At 46.6% G+C, this 13706-nt stretch overlaps 1 protein-coding gene across 1 annotated transcript in view; it reads left to right on the top strand.

Annotated features, from left to right (window-relative positions):
* Positions 1-249, top strand: part of LOC140190173 (constitutive coactivator of PPAR-gamma-like protein 2) — a 61986-nt gene extending 61737 nt beyond the window's left edge. Inside the window, exon 14 of the mRNA XM_072246684.1 lies at positions 4-249. Within this exon, the coding sequence (XP_072102785.1) occupies positions 4-249 (246 nt within the window). The remainder of the gene's footprint in view (positions 1-3) is intronic.
* The last annotated feature ends 13457 nt before the right edge of the window (positions 250-13706 follow it).

Here is a 13706-nt window from a genome sequence, read left to right as displayed (position 1 = left end):
GAGGAGGAGGAAGAAGGTGAGGTGGAGGCAGCCTCTGAGCCAGCTCCAAGCCCCGCCGACGGCCCAACCCAGCTGAATGGGAGCACGAAGGGAGAGCAGGAGAGCCAACCTCCCGCACTATCGCCAAGTGCCTTAAAGAAAGACAGTGACCTTTGCAATAGTATTTCTCAGTTCAATGCACTAAATACTGACGACAGCTGCCACTGGGAACAGAAAGCAGCCAGTTCCGTACGGCAGACAGAGGAGTAGAGGCATGGTTTTTTACGTGCTCTCTCCTTTTGGTTTTAAAAAAAACAGAAAGGAAAATGCGTGCTTCCAATTAGAAAATTATTGTGTACCAAATTTGAACAGATATCACCAAGTCTTCTGCCCCTCCCTTGCCAATCCTGTTTCTGGCCTCCACAGGATGGGATTGCCTTGGTTAGTTAGGAGCCGCACCATCAGCTGGTACCTTCAGGTCTAGCGTCAATGGACTGCATCTGGATAAGATATCCCAGGACCTGTCTGTATGTGTGTCCATCAGCTACTGCTCCCCTCCTTCCCCTTCTCTCCCTCTCTCACTCGTTCCTCCTTCCCTATCTCTGCCTCCTATCTGTGCCGCTCACCCTCCTGCCCCTCCCTCTCTGTGCCCCCGGCTCCCTACAAGTCTTCTACGTGGTCTTTTGTCCTCATCTTGCTTTGCGCTTTCCAGCAAAATCCATCCTGCAATCTGAAATTACATGTTGCCACACAGACAAACCCTCCCCATGTAGCTATCAGAAATGCTGGGACTCCTTGCCTGCTCAAGTATCCCCTGAGGCAGTCACTGGCCCAAAGCGGGCTTCCCTGCTGTTCTCCGGATCCTGTTTCCCACTTCCCACTTCCCAGTGCTGCGCTGCTTTGATCTTTACCAGTGTAACTGGGGAGGAGCAAAGTCGGGTGCACAGACACACATGCACACCCCCGCCCCCAGTGCTGGGTGGGGCAGGCCTGGCATCTACCACCAGTGCAGTATAACTGCATCTTGGGACTGGGTTGGGGTTGCACCCACCATTCCCCTCCCAGCAGTACATACGTGTGTGTGTGTACACACGCACGAACGCGTGTGCGCGCGCGCACTCACACACTCGCACACACTCGCACACACTCGCACACACTCTCACACACTCGCACACACTCTCACACACTCACACACACTCTCACACACTCACACACACTCTCACACACACACACACACACACACACACACACACTCACACTCTGACAGAGTCTACAATTGGAAGCACGCATTTTTATTTTTAATTTTTTTTTCTCCCTGAAGAAAGAACTTATCGAATGGCCTTGTTAAGGGGCATGAATGTTGTGAAGAAGTAGCAGATTAATTTATTTTTGGTCTGCCTGAGACTGAGGACTTTTTTTGTGCACTGGTAGTGTACCTACAGCTATAAGTGAGATTTTATAAAGGGGGGGTGCCAGGTGACACATTCCCTTTGTATCAAACTTCCTCAAGATCAACACCTTTTCTTTTCCCATTTGGCCAAACCTTGGGAGCTCAGTCGGCTGGGAATGGGAGAGCGAGGAACGACGAGACTCCTGTTCCTGACGGCATTCCAGCTCTCAGGAATCTGCTGTTGCTGTTTCCTACCTACCAGGCCCTCTGGAATCAGCCGTTGTTGCCCATCTGGGTCTCAGTTCTCAGGAATCTGCCGTTATTCCCAACTGGATCTCTGGAACCTGCTGCCGTTTCCCAGTCTGGATCTAGGGAACTGGCTGCCATTTTTTTCCCCAACCAGGCCCTGAATCTTGGGAATCTCCCACCATTCCTGTATTGGGTCTCGGACCTCAGGACTCTGCTGCCGTTCCCAGTTTGGATCGAGAGAACTGCATGCTGGTTTTCCGGACCTTGGAAGTTGGCCACCATTCCTGACTGGACCTTGGGAATCTGCCGCCGTTCCCCTAACTGGGTTTTGGGAACTGTGAACCTGAGCTGGTCACTGTATCACAATGGAGTCAGCTCCCGACACCCGGATAATGCTGAGTCAAAGGAGGGGGAAGGGAGGGGGGCTTAAAGTTTTTAAATTGGGCACCATTGCGTGTGCCCATGGAGGACCTGACTCCCTGCAGGCTGATAGAATTCCCTCTGGGTGTGAAGTAGTCAGCTGTCAGGAGCCCTGCTTGCCCCTGCGCTCCACCTTCCTGCCCACTGTAATCAGCACCGCCCTCACAGATCTGACCAGTGAAACAAAAGCTAGCAGCCAGTCCCTGGGAAATGCACGAGGAAAGCAATGGAGAAACTCAGCGGACCAGGCAACACCTGTGAAGGGAACTGTGATGGTCGACCATTTCTGTTCCAGTTTCTCCAGCACTCTGTGCGTTGCTCCAGGTCCCAGCGTCTGTAGTCCCCTTGTGTTCCTTGCACTCTCCTACCCACCAGGCTGGGTGGGTGCGACTTGGCCCTTGTTTTAACAGAAAATGCAATATGGATTTTTTATTCTCTTGTTGCCACGGTTCGATCCCTGTGCTTCAGATTTGAGTGTTTTATTTTCCTTCTGAAAAGTTTAAAAAAAACACGACACACACAAAATGTTGGAGGAACTCAGCAAGCCACAGATAAGTGATCCACTCTCCCCTCCTCCGGGCCCGGAGGTGGTGGGGGGAAGGGGGGGTAGGCAAGAGAACCCCTGAAATATTGACTGTGCTCCCCACTTCACAGTACTCTGTGAAACTTGGGACAGATCTCTTGTCAGGCAAGGGGAAGCAGGGTTGGACTTTTCCGTCTAGTCCCACACCTGTTTAAAGTACCCTGGGATGTTTGGGGACTTGTTTTTTAAAAAATGCAGTTTTCATTCTCTGGTTACCACAGGTCCCTGCGTAACAAGTGCAAAATGCTGGAGGAACTCAGCAGGTCAGGCAGAGTCTACAGAGCAATAAACTGAGACTGTTCATCAGGACTGGACGGGATGGTCCTTTCTTCCCATGTCCTTTCCAGACCTGATAGATGGTCTCAGCCAAAATGTTGGCTCCATGGATGGTCTCCGACCTGCCGAGTTCTTGCAGCATTGGCTTCCAGCATCAAAGCATCTCTGCCAGGCCTTGGTTAAGACCCAGAACTGCGTGTTACAATCTCAACCAGACCCAATGACGACAGGAAGATTGATTTAATATCATCCCTAATGAAGAGGCATTACTGAGTTGCCACCTCAATGTGGGCAGGTAATTGCTTGCAACCACTCCCTTCCCTCCCCTCCAAAACACACCATTGGCCATCCTTCGCCCTCTCCTCTGAGGTGGTGCAGAAACAGAAGAGGTGGAAGAGCCCTGTTCTTTCTACCAGCCCTGTTCTCCACTCCGTCTCCTCACTCCCAGCAAGGCAGGAGCAGACTGCTTCACCTACCTTGTTGAGGCTGAGAATGATCATTTCCTTCCACAAGTCTTAGACGATACTGGAAGGTTGAGGAGTGGCAGAGATCTGCAACACCTCTTCTCTTCTCTCCCCCCCCCCCCACCACTTTAAAAATGAACCAAAAGTTCCATTTGTCACTCGTCTTATGACCCATCTTCCAATGTCCACAGGAGTGTGGAAGGGGATTGGGATTAGAGATAACTATTAGCTGTGATTTAATTATTGAGTCTGAATCCATTGTTGCTTTGCTCTGCCTCCACTATCTGGGACTTCTGGGGGAAGGGAGGGGGGGGCAGCAGTCAAACAGATTTGTTATAGTTTTAAATTGCAACCTCCAGCCCCATTCTGTGGGGAGAGGGGGGTGCCTGAGGCATCACCTCCTCTTATCTCCCCCCCCCCCATGGAAAGCACACCTTGGAATGGCATCCGGCATTGCCCAGAACCATCCCTGCTTGATGGCGCCAACTGGCAGTCTTATCCTGTGATTCCACACAGCAAACTCCCCCCTTCTCTTCACAATTAGTCTCGACCCTTGAGCAGAGGGGGATCCCATCACCTCTACTCTCCGACAGTGACAGACCAGTGCTCTGTGCAATGAACAGGACCTGTTGTCATATCAGGCAGATCTGTACCCAGCAACTTCCCTTGCATTATACAGTGACAAACGAGTCCCTTCCTCGCCAGTACCTCCTCCCAAGCTCCACGTGTGATACCACGGCCACCTTGCAGAGGGTGACAGAACTCTGCCCAGTGACCCTGTACCCTAGTGTTATACAGTGATCCCTGTCCCCCCACGTGTACAATGACAAACCTATCAATCCACTGACTCTGGTTGTATATTACCAAGACCCATACTCTACAGTCATAGACAGAATCCCACCAGAACTGTACCACGCATCAGTGACAAATTTGGGCAAGACTACATCCAATAAGGGGAAGGAGAGAGACAGAGAATGCCAAGACGTACTCCTTGACGAATTTTTACCAATTAATCGTCCTAAATGAGAGGGTCTCTGAGGTCCCCAACTGTTCTCTGCTTTCCCCACTGCATCATCTTTCCCCCTCACCCTCACCCTCACCCTCACCCTCACCCTCACCCTCACCTTCACCCTCCATTAGCTCACAGTCTGTTCCAAATAACTGAAACAGTTTAATTAACTTTCTGTGCAAATGAGCAAAATGAACCTGAATTGTATCGGGTCAGAAATGAGACAAGACCGAATGAAACAACAATTTCCTTTTCCGACATGTACTCGCGATCAGAGCACACTAATCATTTGTCTGGTTCCCTCCATGTCACTAATATATGCATGCTAGCACCCACTCTGCAGTGTGTGCTTGTGAGTGTGTGCGTGTGTTCATGTGTGCATCCAGTCTCTGAGCTTCTCATTTTTTTTCCATTGAAACGGGGAGCAAATCCTCAGCCCCGCCAGACAATCCGGCAGCTCCCTCCTTCAAGGGTGCAGGGCTTCCAACCACAGAACTTCCCTTCTGAACTTGCAAAGCCCTTGGGGGAAATGCCTTCGCAGCACTGGGGGTGGAGACAGCAGCTTCCTGTTGTAGAGGTCGGACATGTCCACATCTTGCATGAGCAAGCCCCTTTTCTGTCCTTTGACCCCCCCCCCACACACACACATACACAAAAAATCCGGCGATAATTCTTGTGCTTCTACATCAGAGCGAGTCTGGAACCCTGAATTTCCTTCCTGCTGGATTTATTTTAATATAAATTTTATTAACTAACAGCAGTGGAGTTCATGAGACATCGAATCACTTTCAGTAGCAATCGACTGAAATACACACTTGGATATTGACTATTAATTTACACAAGATACTAAAAACTTGAAGTCAGCGTAGATTTTTTTTCTAAAAATAAAATTTTAATGATATGTATGCTTAAAAACCGGCAAAAAACAAAATCGTTAATCCCTCTTGTATATCCTTTATGATTCTGTTTGTTCTTGTTAACCTTTAGTAATCAATTTGATATTGTCCTGTTCTCCACAGTGCATTGTCAACACAAGGTTTATAATTTTTTTTTGCTGTAATGAAAACATTAACTTGCGCCAATAAACCCTTCTCGTAAGCCACCCCTTCCATCCCAATCCGACGAGCAAACAGTGTTTTAGGTTTTCGGATTTACCCCCCTCTCCTCCCTGTCTTACCCTTCAACTAATTCCTAATTTGTTTTTTAATCTCCCACCCCCATGAAATTTGTACGCTTTCAAATAGTTGACGTAAGCAAAGACAAATGCTGTTCAATATCGAGCCCCTCCCCATTCACTCTTGTGTTTTATTTCTATCTGTGTACGCATTATACGCATTTTGTGAGGTGAAGTTGCCCCCATGGTTAATTAAGGATGATTTATTTTCTCCCAACCGCCCCCCCCCTCCAATGTTTGCTTCCCCAGATTATTGCCTCCTCTCCCTGCTCTTTATCATGTCATAGTGAATAATGTCCAGTGCAATCCTTTCTCCCACCCCACCCCCCAATCCACTGGCAAAATAAATCCCCCTTATCTCCCATTGCTACTTAGTAATTGTATCGATGTTATGTTGAGAATAAGTGATTTTTTTTTCTCTCTCTCTCTGAAGGGAAAACTATTGAGGGGAACTGAGTAGTTGTTGATGGTTCAAGCTGTGCTGTTTTAAGGGTGGAAGATACAGTGCTTAATTAATAAAAAGTCTATTCTTTTAGTATAAACCACTGTAGTGTGTTCCTTTTCGCCTCCTGGTGTCAAGACAGCCCTTCTCCCAAAAATTGGAATCACCCACCCTTCCTGAGGTAATCTTTTGGGATAGTCAAACCGGTGAAGGATGTACTATCAATGGTATGACATTGGGGAGTGCGTAAGACAGAGGAGCTATATTGGGCCACTCTTTGATCATGGCTGATTTATTATCCCTCTCAACGCTTTTCCCCTGCCTTCTCCCCATGTTTGATCCCTATCAACTTCTGCTTTAAACTCACACATTGACTTGACCTCCACTTCATCTGTGGCAATAAATTCCACAGATTCACCATCCTCTGGCTAAAGAAATACCTCCATCTCTTTTCTGAAGAGATGTCCTATTACGAGGCTGTGTCTTCTGATTCTGTACTCTCCCATGATTGAAAACCTCCTCTCCACATCTTAGTTTTTCAATATTTGATAGGTTTCAGTGAGATTCCCCACCCCCAATTATTCTTCTAAACTCCAGCGACCACAGGCCCAGAGCCATCAAACACGAGCTTTTCATTCCTGGGATCATTCTTGTAAACCTCTGGACCCTATTCAATAGGGCCCAAAACTGTTCACAGTATAAGTGCAGTCTGACCAAAGCCTTGTAAAGCCTCAGCATTACACTCACCAACACACATCAAAGTTGCTGTGTCCTGACGAAGGGTCTTGGCCTGAAACATCGACTGTACCTCTTCCTAGAGATGCTGCCTGGCCTGCTGCGTTCACCAGCAACTTTGATGTGTGTTGCTTGAACTTCCAGCATCTGCAGAATTCCTGTTGTCTCAGCATTACACTCTTACTTTTATATTCTAGACCCCTCAAAATGAATGCTGATGTTGCATTCATCTTGCTCACTACCAATGGGTCCTAGGAGCACAAGTGCAGAGTTTGTTGAAAGCAGTGGGGAAGGTGGTGTTTGGCACGCTAGACTTCCATCTGTTGGCATTGAGTATACAAGGTGGGATTCAGTTATGCAAGTTGTTGGTGAGGCTGTACTTGAAGTAACACCGACAGATATTGTCACCGTTACAGGAAAGAAAAAGTTAAACTGGAAAGAGTTGAGAAAAGATGTCGGAGGACGTCACTGGGACTTGTAGGCAGAGGTTGTCCAGGCTAGGGCTTTATTCCTTGGACTGTAAGTGAGGAGCGACCTTACAGATGTGTTTCAACTGATGAGGGGTGTAGATAAGGTAAACTGCAACAGTCTTTTATGCTGACGTAGGGGAGCCCAAAACGGGGGTTGGGGGCATAGATTTAGGGTGAGACAAGAAAGGTTGAAAAGGGACTTGAGGGGAAGTATTTTCATGCAGAGGGTAGCAAGTATGTAGAAGGAGCTGCCAGGAGGAAACGGTGGAGGCAGGTACAATACTGTCAGTTAAGAAGTACTGGGACAGGTATATGGGCCAAAAGCAGGATATTGGGACTTAGCTGGGAGGTCAGTATGGACTAGATGGGCCAAAGAGGCCTGAATCCACAGCTCTCTGACTGTGTGCCAGGCTACTGTGCCCGGCAGAGCTGCGTGATGGAGTCTCCTGGAGTGTTGCCAGGGTGGTGGCACCCTGCTTAGATGGAGAAAGGCAGCCTTCTCCGTTGCAGAAGGTTGCAGTGAAACTCCTGGACAGCTACAACCGATTCAGCTGTAGAATTATTCTTACTTTGAGATAATTGGAAATACTACATGTATTTTCCCTGTGTCACCCAATTACACCCATGTAACCAATTAACTTACTAATTGAATAAAGTAGATCTGGGTGCAGACTTGGAGATCGGCAGGTCTGACATTGTGAGCATCACCGAGCCATGGCTGAAAGATCTTAGTTCGGAGCTTAACATCCAAGGATAGACATTTTATCAGAAGGACAGGCAGGTAGGCAGAAGTGGTTTGGTAAAATATGGAATCAAATCCTTAAAAAGAGGTGACATAGGATTGAACGACATATAATCCTTTTTAGAATTAAAGTACAAAAATAATGGGAGTTATATACAGGCCTCTGAACAGTAGCTAGGATGTGGGATACAAATTACAACAGGAGATAGAAAAGGCATGCAAACATTAAGGAACCCATAGGAGACTGTGATCATACTATGATAGAATTCACTCCGCAGTTTGAGAGGGAGAAGCTAAAGTCAGATATATTAGTATTGCAGCGGAATAAAGAGAATTACGGAGGCACGAGAGAAGTACCGGCCAAAGATGATTGGAAGTGGACACTAGCAGGGTTGACTGCAGAGCAGCAATGGCTGAAATTTCTGGGAGCAATTCAGAAGGCGTAGATAGATGTATTCTAAAGGCAGGATGGCGCAACTGTGGCTGACAAGGGAAGTCAAAGCCAACATAAAAGCAAAAGAGATGGCATATAATGAAGCAAAACTTAGTGGGATTGGGAAACTTAAATCAACAGAAGGCCACAAAAAAGCCGTAAGGAGTGAAAAGATTAATATAAAAGAAAGCTAGCCAATAAAATAAAATAAGAGGAAACTGAAGGTTTTTTCAGATATATAAAGATTAAAAGAGGCAAGAGTGGATATTATGACGCTGGGGTGGTAGTAAGAAGAAATGGTGGATGAATTTAAGTATTTTGTGTAGGTCTTCACTCTGGAAGACTAGCAATATGCCAAAATATCTTGGGTGTCGGCAGAAGTGAGTATAGTGCTATAACTGAGGAGAAGGTGCTTGGGAAGCTGAAAGATCTGAAGGTAGGTAAGTCACTTGGACCAGATGGTCTGTAGCTGAAGAGATTGTGGAGGTATGAGTAATGATCTTTCAAGAATCACGAAGGGAGGGAGACAGAAGAAAGGCAATTAAAAGGCCAGGTAGCCTGGTGTCAGTGTTTGGTAAGATGTTAGAGTCCATATTTAAGGATAAGGCTTTGAGGTACTTGGAGGCACATGATTAAATAGGCCGAAGTCAGCATGATTTCCTTAAGGGAACAAATTTTGGAATTATTTGAGAATATAACTGGCAGTTAGACAAAGGAGAGTCAATGGATGTTGTCTATTTAGATTTTCTGAAGGGCTTTGATAAGGTGCCTCACAAGGCTGTTTAACAAGATCAGAGCCCATGGTATTATCGAAAAGATACTAGCATGGATAGAAGATTGGCTGACTGCAGAAGGCGAGTGGGAATAAAGAGGACCTTTTCTGGTTGGCTGGCAGAGGTTGGTGTTGGGACAGCCTGTATTCACATTAAATCTCAATGATTTGGATGACGGAATTGATGGCTTTGTGGCCTAGTTTGTGGATGATACAAAAGCAGGTATTGTGATGAAGCAGGGTGTCTGCAGAAGGACTTGGACAGATTAGGAGAATGGGCAAAGAAGTGGTAGGTGGAATATACCACTTCCTGGTATACCAAGTGGTATGGTCAAGCAATTTGGCAGAAGGACTATTTTCTAATCTGGGAGAAAATTCAGAAGTCAGAGATGCAAGGGGACTTGGGAGTCCTTGTGCAGGATCCCCCAAAGGTCAATTTTTAAGTTGAGTTGGTGGTAAGGAAAGCAACTACAATATTGAGGGGACTAATACGTGTGCAAGGATGTGATGCTGAGGCTTTATAAGGCATTGGTCAGACTTCACTTTGAGGATTGTGAGCAGTTTTCAGCCCATTATAAGACCACAAGATGGGGGCGAATTGAGCCATGCAGGCCATCGAGTCTGCTCTGTCATTCTATCGTGGCTGATTCATCATCCCTCTCAAGCCCATTCTTCTGCCTTTTCTCCATGACCTTTGATGCCCTGACTAATCAAGAACCTAGCAACCTCTGCTTTAAATATATTCAATGACTTGGCCTCCGCAGCCACCTCTGGCAATGACTTACCATCCCCTGGTTAAAGAAATCCTCCTCATCTGTTTTCAATGGATGTCCCTCTAGTGTGAGGTTGTGTCCTCTAGTCCTAGTCTCCCCCACTATAGGATACATCCTCTCTACAGAGGTTCATTTTATCATGAAAATATATATGCAGAATCCATCTCTGAGATTCGTCTTCTCCAGAGAGCTCTTGTTACGTGAATGAAGTCACCAGACAAAATTACTAGTAGATACAAAGCAGCTTCTTTATTCGACAAAACAAGGTATGGAGATGCATTCCATCGAAAGGTCTGCTGGCCCAACGTAGGGCTCGATATTTTATGTGCCAAACAGCAAGGGACAACGCATTTACAATGTATGGACAATGCTTTCTTTGAAACTATATATAACTTTCACGCCTCCTGATTGGCATCCACACTACACGCACCCAAATGAATTTTACTCAGCATTGTCTGGACTGGGAATCGCAGCTTTTAGGAACCATTGTTCAGAGCTGCACTCCAATTTAAATCTGTAATACATTTTCAGTTGTGAAGACTGGTAGCAGTGGTAGTCAAGTTAATTGCTATATGCACATGGCCTAAACCCAAACAAATCACTCTATTATAGCCATGAATTACAGACAAAACAAAGTTATTGGAAGAAAAGACATCAAACACCACCTGTTCTCCCCCCAGCCCGGATAAAAAAAATTGGCTCCACTACATTACCTATCTGCCATAACCCCACATCCTCACTGGACAAAACTGCAACCTTATCTCACCCAGCCCCACATATACATCCACCAGCCCTACACCCAAGCCTAATCCTAAGGTCCAAGGGGGCACAAACTTGATGACTTGTGTAAGGAGGAGCAAGATCCAACAAAGGCAAGTGTTGGACCCGGTTAATGAAGGCGTGGGCCAGATCAAAGTGGCAGGGTTGCGTGACCACTGAATCTCAAGTGACGAGAGCAAGAGGGATGATTTGCCCACTGCCCGCATACTCGCAAAAAAACAAAAACTCGCAAACCCCCAACCCCTCCTGCACGCAAAAACTAACATCACCCGCCTAGAAAACAGCAGCTAGATCAAACCCCAACACCACCCCCCCCCCCAAGTTGCACACAAAAAAACTAACAGGTCTCTTCCCCCACCCCCGTGTGGAAACACACAGAGAAAAACACCAACAAGAACGTCAGCCCCCATATCCCCACTGCACCCTCGCACGAAAACTAACGTTGCCCAAAAGAGCAATCGGCAACGAGAAAGAAAACAAGGAGACCGATAGAAATGCTCTGCACTAATCACACAAATCTCAGTATTTTGAAAAGATACTTCAGCATCGAGGGGAGCAACCGTTATCCCGAGCTCATCCTCATTTGCCTCATTGCTTCATTTGACCGGTGAGAAATGGAGTCCACTCTATCCAGACTTCTCAACATTCGATAGGTTTCTATAAAATTGCGCCCCCTCCCCAACTCACACTATTCTTCTAAACTCCAGCAAGTACAAGGCTAGAACCATCAGACGCTCCTCACAGGTTAACCCATATATTGCCCCTCCAATTGTCTGTGTATCATAGAAACATAGAAAACCTACAGCAAGATACAGGCCCTTAGGCCCACAAAGCTGTGGCAAACGTGTCCTTACCTTAGAACTACCCAGGCTTACCTATAACTCTCTATTTTTCTAAGCTCTATGTATCCATTCAGGAGTCTTCTTAAAAGACCCTACCGTTGCCACCTCCACCACAGCCAGCCCATTCCACACACTCACCACTCTGCGTAAAAAAAACTTACCCCTGACATCTCCTCTGTACCTACTTCCAAGCACCTTAAAACTGAGCCCTCTCGTGCTAGCCATTTCAGCCTTGGGAAGAAGCCTCTGACTATCCACACGATCAATGCCTCTCATTATCTTGGACACCTCTATCAGGACACGGCTCATCCTCCGTCACTCCAAGGAGAAAAGGCTACGTTCACTCAACCTATTCTGATAGGGCATGCTCCCCAATCCAGGCAGCATCCTTGCAAATCTCCTCTGCACCCTTTCTGTGGTTTCCACATCCTTCCTGTAGTGAGGTGACCAGAATTGAGCACAGTGCTCCAAGTGGGGTCTGACCAGGGTCCTATATAGCTGCAGCATTACCTCTCGGTTCTTAAACTCGATCCCACGATTGATGACGGCCAATGCATCATATGCTTTCTCAACCACAGAGTCAACCTGCACAGCAGCTTTGAGTGTCTGTGAACTCGGTCACAAAACCATCGATTCTGTTATCCAAATCATCCACATAGAACACAAAGAGAAGCAGTTCCAACTCAGACTGCTGCAGAACACCACTAGTTACTGGCAACCAATGAGAAAAGGCCCCCTTTATTTCCACACTTTGCCAGTCAGCCAATCTTCTATCCATGTTAGTTTGTTTCCTGTACTACCATGGGCTCTTATCTTGAGAAGCAGCTTCATGTGTGGTATCTTGTCAAAAGCCTTCTGAAAATCCAATAAACAGCATTCACTGACTCTCCTTTATCTATCCTGCCTGTTATCTCCTCAAGGAACTCCCAACAGACCTCTCAGGCAAGATTTCCCCTCAAGGAAACCATGCTGACTTTGGCCTATTTTATCATGTGCCTCCAAGTACTCTCAAAACCTCGTAGAAAAACATAGAAAATAGGTGCAGTAGTAGGCCATTCGGCCCTTCGAGCCTGCACCGCCATTCAGTATGATCATGGCTGATCATCCAACTCAGAACCCTGTACCTGCCTTCTCTCCATACCCCCTGATCCCTTTAGCCACAAGGGCCATATCTAACTCCCTCTTCAATATAGCCAGTGAACTGGCCTCAACTGTTTCCTGTGGCAGAGAATTCCACAGATTCACCACTCTCTGTGTGAAGAAGTTTTTCCTCATCTCAGTCCTAAAAGGCTTCCCCTCTATCCTCAAACTGTGACCCCCCCCCCCCCGTTCTGGACATCCCCAACATCAGGAACAATCTTCCTGCATCTAGCCTGTCCAATCCCTTTAGAATTTTATACATTTCAATAAGATCCCCCCTCAATCTTCTAAATTCCAGCAAGTATAAGCCTAATCAATCCAGTCTTTCATCATATGAAAGTCCTGCCATCCCAGGAATCAATCTGGTGAACCTTCTTTGTACTCCCTCTATGGCAAGGATGTCTTTCCTCAGATTAGGGGACCAAAACTGCACACAATACTCCAGGTGTGGTCTCACCAAGGCCTTGTACAACTGCAGTAGTACCTCCCTGCTCCTGTACTCCAATCCTCTCGCTATGAATGCCAGCATACCATTTGCCTTTTTCACCGCCTGCTGTACCTGCATGCCCACTTTCAATGACTGGTGTACAATGACACCCAGGTCGTGTTGCACCTCCCCTTTTCCTAATCGGCCACCATTCAGGTAATAATCTATTTTCCTGTTCTTGCCACCAAAGTGGATAACCTCACGTTTATCCACATTAAATTGCATCTGCCAATTCCATCTCTCATTCTTAATAATAGGTTCCATAATCTTGCCAACCACTAAATTCAGGCTGACAGGCCTATGATTTTCTTTCTCTGCCTCTCTTCCTCTTAAAGAGCGGAGTGACATTTGCAATTTTCTGTGTCTCTGGAACCATTCCAGGATCTAGTGATTCTTGAAAGATCATTACTAAAGCACACACAATCTCTTCATCTACCTCTTTCAGAACCCTCAAGTGTTGTCCATTTACCTTCAGACCTTTCGGCTTCCCGAGCACCTTCTTAGTAATAACGGCAACAGTCACTTCTGCTTCTAACACTCTCGAGT

The sequence above is a fragment of the Mobula birostris genome, chromosome 29 (assembly GCF_030028105.1).
Source record: "Mobula birostris isolate sMobBir1 chromosome 29, sMobBir1.hap1, whole genome shotgun sequence".
In the NCBI taxonomy this organism is placed as follows: Eukaryota; Metazoa; Chordata; class Chondrichthyes; order Myliobatiformes; family Myliobatidae; genus Mobula; species Mobula birostris.
This window is presented reverse-complemented; position numbering and strand designations above follow the sequence as displayed.